Raw genomic sequence first — 7,734 nt, 5'->3', positions numbered from 1 at the left:
ATTTTTGTGCATCACTCATTTTAATAATAATAAAATCTTCTTTTTGTACTGCTCTATTCACATATAAATGCACTAGTGCGCCTACTCTGTACTTAGCAAGGAACACCCTCACTCTACTTCCTCCTTTTATCAGGTGGTGCAGACTTCTGTTTTTCCACAAATACCATGATCTTGCTCCACAAATAGATAGACTTTGACAGGAATCTATCTGCACCAGCACAAATCGAGGTGAGCGATGTCAAAGAAAATGTTTCAAGGCGGCTTGGTCATTTTACATTTCCTAAATGACTTTCATAGTATTCCATGAAGCCTATTTAGCCTGTAAGAACAAAGAGATATATAGGACTTCCCCATTATCTACTGCACCACCACTTGGCTGACAAATTTATTGTTTAACATTTTTTCCCTAAAGATTCAAAAAGCTGTTCATAAAACCTAGAAATAATTTAAGCTGACTGATGCATTCACACTTCAAGCCTGCCAAGAGCATACTATATTGTCCAGATTGCCATTAACGAATACAAACACCCTGGTCACTTTTCACAAACACTACTTTTGTCCTCCAAGTAAACTTACTCTTCCTTCAATGATCATTTGATATTTGTAGGAAGTATGACATGCTTTTATACTAAATACATGTCATTCATTTTACCCGATTACAGATTTCAATCTGCATCATAAAGGTACATCCCACATGCTGCCAACTGTGTGTTCTCAATGAGATAATTGTATGTATAAAATATCAACACAATTAAGAAACATAATCACTTTATAGAGACTACAATGAAGAGTATTAGTGTGCGACTTAAAGTACTCATTTAACATCATTCTAAAGAGGACCATAATCATAACCAATCAATATGTTCAAAAACATTCTAATAAAATACCTTACATTACTTTAACGTTATACAACATTGACAAGTTGTAACCTACATATTGTGACTCCAGTGAGAGCACAGGAAGCGAGGAAAAACACATGCATAAAAAATGTATTACTAAGTCTTTCTTTAATTTAAACACATTTGTAGTAAGGCTCTTCCCAAGTAAAACATCAATCCAAAATAATTTTTGAATTGTGTACACAATTAACGTATTTTTCTCATGTATGATATTGAATTACTTGTGTATACTCTACAAATGTCAGCTACATAGACACTTATACAAGTTACCACAGACCTAGCTTTGGGTGAATTAAACAAAAAAATATATATCTACCTAAAGTAGAACATTATGATTTTGTTTTAAATACTACTTTATTTATGATGAAAAACTTAACAGGACAATATATATTCTTTACTATTAAACATAACATTGATATTGAAAGAATTTTAATACATAGAATTCAAATTCATTGTAATAGAAAAGGGACACTTAAAAATTGAGATACAAATAAATTAAATACAGACATTGGATATGTACTAGTTTACAAAACCCATTTATTCCAGTTAACTTCGGAAGGAAAAATTCCACCAAGTCTCACAGTGCAGTCAATAGTAGGTTCATAAAATGCTGTTAAGTCCTCTGATAGTTTGGAGCTGGTAAACAATTCTGGAATTACAGGTTGTGAGAAGAGAGTAACCTTGGTAGGTTTTTCAATGTAGCGCTTTTTTATACAACCAATTTGTTCAAGTACCTAGAAAAAAAAAGGGCAAACATTACTAAAAGTTTCAAAACAGACTTAGGGATAAATTTAATAAGCTGCGAGTTTGAAAAAGTGGAGACATCTAGACTGATTGGTTACTATAGGCAACATCTCCACTTTTACAAACCTGCAGCTTGTTAAAATTTACCCCTTAGGGGGGAATTCGGTTCCCCCCAGAATAGTGCAGCGCTAAGTATATTACCGTTAATACGGTAATTTTAACTCAGATTCCTGCTCGCAGCTCAGGGAGCCGCAAGCAAAATGCCAGCGTTCAAATTACCTTATTAAAGGTAATTATATGCACTATTACCGTAATATCAGTAATAGCGCGCAGGCCGCATTACTTTTTACAGTAACAAAGCCAACTGAATTCCCCCCTAGAGTACAAATAACTACTGCGCTAGAAAGTGGGATTTTTACTAAGCCGAGCGATTGAACAGATTCCCCCGTGCATGATTAAGGCACTCAAAATAGCCATTGAGGAACCTCTGGAAAATAGGCCTTGCATCAATGATTAAATACAAGGCTTCATGGAAAGTTAACAGGCAGTTAGTCAATTTAAAATAGAGGTGGTACTTTGGCTTCACAACATCCGGTTTTACATCATTGACTTCTATAATATTGCATACAACAATACTATTTACAAGCATAGCCTGTTCTGCGCTTGACACTTGTTACATAGGTCTAATTAATGAATAAAAACAAAAACATATGTACCTTCTACAGCTGCAACTTGCCAGTGGTTGTAACCTTTGGCATTGCATATAAGCTGTGGATACTATACCGGTGTTCCTGGCAATTGGTTTGCAGCTAAAAACAAATCTGATATGACCACAAAATGAACACTGGGATGCCTGGCAGATGAGATTTAAATTTTTGACAAATACTATGCAGGCGCACTGCATAGTAACCACACCATCTATCCATTACAAGCAAAGTGCAAAATTACTGATGGTGTCATCATTTTGTAAGTATAGGTAACTGGTCCCACATGTACTACATGCCCCTCCCCATGGAGAGGTGGGTACTATAAATATTACATGTAACTCCCGACCTAGTGTCAGGATGCGTCCCAGGTTCCATTGTGTGGTGGAGACATGGGCTACATTAATATAAACCCAGAGTCATCCCTATCCTGTTGTGGTATGGGATATCTGCAAACTGTATACCTGACTGCTCACAAGTGGACAAATGGATAGTAAAAGTTTACTATAGTACCTACAGAACAACAAAGTACACAATTTGCTATTCTGAGTGCACTTTTGGTATCCTTTACTGAACCTTCACTAGGGCAAGGGGACACAAGTTTATGTGGAGCAGAGTATGTTGCAGTACAAGGGAGCACTATACTACTGATAGCTTTGTTGGCTTAACTAAACAGAGCTATGTCTTAATGTACAAAGATTCTCCACATATTTATTAGCCATTGAACACAATTGTCTGCAACAAACTGTACTCAATATGTATAAGCCTGCACAGATCCAGACTAACTGAGGAAAGTAATCAAGTAGTAATTGACTTAGCCCATACATTATGTATATCTGGATAACTAAAGATACTCATAATAATCAAATACATACCACTAGAGCTCTAGACTAATTCATAGTATGTCATTAAATCAAAGGCAGAAAGGTCTGAGTGAGAGAATCAAGTGAAGACAGGAGGGTTTCCAGTCATGGGAAAAAACATTGATTATAGCGGAGGTCTGTGTTATTTATGTGTTAAGTCTCTAGAACTAAAGTGGTAAGTGACCTAGCTGCCCATTAGTTTTCTTAGAGACAATGTGACTTTTGCTGTAAAGCTACTGTTAATTAAAAGATAATTTATGTTTGGAGACCCTCATTTCGCACTAAACACAAGACACTGACCAAAAGGCTGCTACCTGAGCTAGCTCCCTTATGTATGAAGTAAGGCTAAAAGAATGTGAATAGGCTATGTAATGTTATACTTGTACCTAGCTGTGGCTGGTACACAGGCTAAGAACCTAATTTTCATGAGTTTGTCAGCCACTATATTCTAATGAGCTTTCACAGTCGTAGAGAAAAGGCACAAGATGATGGATATGTCTGTGTACACGATGACCTTCACAATGTGTTGGATTTCAATTTTATGTTGTTAGATGTATCTCTACTAACCTCTACAGTCTCCATCAAAACTTATTTCTCTTTGGTTAATATTCATTAAATAATATATAATATATATTCCGCTCTACCAAGTTGGCATAATAAACCTCTATTATTACTGAATTTTTGGCCTGTCTTGGTTTTTACTTGAACAGACAGGACAGCATTCAGTGGGGATTTTCTGTGTTTTGTTTTTTTTTCAGTTAAAATGGAAAACAAATACCTATTCATAATTTTGTAAAATGTGTAACATGTTAACTTTATTCACTTTACACAATACATATGGACTTAACCATATAAATAAAACACATTGCAAGATTTGAGCAGCTCATTTGCTCGTAAAGTACAGAACACCAAAATCTTGTATCTTATATATTGCAATGGTACAGTTTTTTGCCCATAATATTTTTATATATAGAACAATAATTCTTTACCTGCAATAGCTCCAATATAACGACAGGCTGCAGGACATCATTGTAATGATATATTAAGTTATTCTCTGTAATCCCTGGCTTGGTCATTATTTGATACAAAACGGCCTCCAGCATACCCTTGCATACAGGTTTATTTAAGCTGCCATCTACAATCCTCCATGGCCTTCCAAGAAAGCAACAATCAGATTCCCTTGAAGTAGAAAACAATTAAAAAAAATAAAATATGGAGAAAATGTACAGAACATTTTGAAAAGACGACATGGTATCCATTATGTTTGCATCAATAGAAAAATGATGCTGCATATTGAAATGGTACTGTGTATTTCAAAGTGTAAACACTAATCACATAGGGATAGTGCTGTATTAGGATTTTTAAACATTTTTGGTACAGAGGTAAATTGTAGATATAATGCATTCCCTCACGATCCATGTTCAAAGCACCACAAAAGGCATAAACCATGAATGATTACAAGAGGCAAACAATTTTCATTTTAATAAGAATCAGAATTACCCAGGACACATACAGTATTTTCCACATATCTACCATAAACAGTCATACAAGTATTTAAAATCTTAATAGAATTAAGAATATACACTAAGAATTATATCTCACACACAGAGCAAGAGAAGCAGCAATATGCAGCTGTTCATAAATAGAGAAAGATTGTGATTTTTGTACTTACCATAAATCCTATTCTCTAAATCTGTAGGGGGAAAACTGTCTATTACTCCACCCCCTGCAATGAATACCTTTGACAATATCGGGACATCTAGTTCCACCCAATCATGTTTCTGCCATTGCAAGGGAGCTCTTTGTTCATCCCCAATGGTTGATGTATGCCACTATTATGACATTGTCTGACTGAGTGTTTATGGGCTTTTCCCACAACAGAAGATGTTCTCTGACTAAATTAGCACTGTTACTAGTTCTACCACATTTCATTGAAAGCCTGGCTTCCGCTGGAAACGAAAAACTGAAAACTATATTAAAAAAAGTGACAATATATAGTCCCGAAGGCTAGCATTCATGGCCATGACTGAACCAATACTAAATGAATGTCTATTCTGACCCACCAAAGGGCAAAGTGGAATGTTTTTTGGAGACTAATGAAGTGGATATGCAAGTGAATGTAAGACTAGTTCCATTTCAATAGAAGCTCTATCTGGAATGCTCTTGAATTAAACTGCGCAAATTATATGGCTTCAATGATCGAAACCATCTTTTACAGGGTTTTCAAACCCAAATGAACAGAGATTCATTCAAGAGTAAATAGAGACTTTGTTAGTCCGTGCAATGACTGAGGCAAGAACATTACTCTCTCTGCTGTTGAGCATCAAACTATGGATCAAGAACACAAGTCTCTGGGTTGGAACTAGATTGGATTTGTGATTGTTGATCATCCACCAATGGGATTCAAAGGTGTCCCCAGTCTCTTGGACATAAACCCAAAGTAAGGTTCGGAACATCACCTTGATAAAGAGATCGTCCAGACAAAGAATAACTAATTACTCTGGATCCCATACGGGCGACCATGACTTCCTGCAGTACTCTCGCAAAGCCTGGAATTTGAAATGGTGTGCTCATACTGTGAATCTGAGAAGACTCTGATGGCTATCCCAGACCAGAACATGCAAAGAAGCATCCTGGATGTTCATGGACACTTACTTGAACCTGTCTACTCCAGTCTCGATGATTAGAGTCTTAGGGGTCAATTCAATTCAACAGCGTTATTCTAGGAATAACGTGGCAGTATTACCGTTAAAATTACCGTACTAACACTGATTTTTGCTCGCACCTCTCGAGGCTGCTAGTAAAAAATCCAGGTTAAAATTACCATGTTAAAAAGGAATACTAGATTAGCGTGGCCGAATTGAATATGCCCTTTAAGGTTCAAATTGAGATGAAAAGATCCATCTGGCCTGTGGACTAAGATGATGTCTAAATAGAACCTCATTCCCTATGAACTGCCAACACTGGAATGACTACCCCTGCTGTAATTAATGACAGAAGCTTGGCTAAAGTTTCCAGTTACAGACCAAATACATTTCCTGAAAAGGGCAGCAACTTGAGGGTCTTCTTAAACATTGCATTCCATTTCCATATATCCATTTCCACACTAGGGAAAGGATAAGAAGTCTGCAATTGGCAGGATAGCTGAAACCTGTTTTCAGGTTTTCCTCTACACTTCACTAGTGAGCCTCCTAAATGATGGGTATAAGGGAAGGAAATAAACGGTTTCTTCTTTTTAAAGAGCATATTGTCTGGCTCTGATGACTAAAAATAAACTGTAGTGATTGCAGCACAAAATCATCCATACCCTGTCATCTAGTGAATTATGCCAAGTACAAGGAATACTCGATGTCCGGGTACACCACTGCCTCACCAAACTCATGAGAAAATAAATTGGAGTCTGAAACGTCACAGGACTGGACTACAACAGCACTAATGTTTCAGAGTCATAGCAGGGTTGGTGTAATGTAGCATTTTCTCTAAAGAGTAGAAAACCTTAAACAAGGTTCTGGATTGAACTTGGTAGGCTTCAGGTTCTAACCGGCTCATCGGGTGGAGTCGTCACAGGGCCAAAGTATGCCCTGAGACCCCCTTAGGTAAACTGACATGCTCACTGAGAAAGCAGATGAGAACATGTGGCCTACAGTGTATGTTTAACAATAAGCTAGACCAAATATTTTGCCCAGGCTGATATTGCCTGGTCCATCGCTCTCCCCCCCCATCCTTCAGGTGTTAGGGGCACTTGGCTCTCAGCCTGGCATGCGGTGATTATAAACTGTAAGTCACCTGTCCTCCAAATTCAACTGGAATCACTCTCTTTATCAGACATAACAGATAAAGATGAGACAAAAATGTCAGTTGCTGTACACAAACACAACCCTATCAAGAGCAGAGACATAACTCATACAGAAAATCTCCCTTACTCAAATATTTCCATCAGGAGACATATAGAGGAGGAGCAGGAGCTGCAGATGACGGTGTCTGACAGTTTCTCAGTGAGGAAAGGCTACCAATGAGAAGGTGGTAGGCTGTCTGGGGTTTAGGCCGATAATCCCAGAGATAAATTGAGTTACATTTTGAACACTTCTAAAATGTACCAGAAGCATCTCCTCCATATTAACAGTTGATTAGACCTAACAGATAAAAATGAGAGGAAAATGACAGCTGCTATACACAAGACACAAAGGAACGTGAATCCTACAAAAGAGACACAAACCCAGCAAGAGTGTGTTGGCAGAAAACCTCTCTTACTTAATAATTCCCTCAGAAGAAATACAGAGGTAGAGCTGTAAGTAAGATGTCTGTCCTGACCGTTTTGGTGGACTTTTCTATGTGAGGAAAGGCTGATAATGGCAGCAGACAGCAGTTAGAGATGGCTGCTGTTTAGATCAGCTCTGTGCCATGCCTCCCACATTTTCATCTACTCAAACATAAGATCAGTAAAAGTTCATGAAGGCAATTACAAAGTGGTGCCAAGAAGACAATCCTTTACATCAATGGTTCCCAACTCCAGTCCTCAGGGAC

The 7,734-nt window shown here is 37.4% G+C and overlaps 1 protein-coding gene across 1 annotated transcript in view; it reads right to left on the bottom strand.

Moving 5' to 3' along the window:
* Positions 1-389: 389 nt before the first annotated feature.
* GTF3C1 (general transcription factor IIIC subunit 1) overlaps positions 390-7,734 on the bottom strand; it is a 137,780-nt gene continuing 130,435 nt past the window's right edge. Inside the window, exons 36-37 of the mRNA XM_075179861.1 lie at positions 4,200-4,389; positions 390-1,633 (exon numbers count right to left, since the gene is read on the bottom strand). Of these exons, the coding sequence (XP_075035962.1) occupies positions 1,424-1,633; positions 4,200-4,389 (400 nt within the window). The 3' untranslated portion in view covers positions 390-1,423. The remainder of the gene's footprint in view (positions 1,634-4,199; positions 4,390-7,734) is intronic.

The sequence above is a fragment of the Mixophyes fleayi genome, chromosome 7 (genome assembly GCF_038048845.1).
Source record: "Mixophyes fleayi isolate aMixFle1 chromosome 7, aMixFle1.hap1, whole genome shotgun sequence".
Taxonomy (NCBI): Eukaryota; Metazoa; Chordata; class Amphibia; order Anura; family Limnodynastidae; genus Mixophyes; species Mixophyes fleayi.
This window is presented reverse-complemented; position numbering and strand designations above follow the sequence as displayed.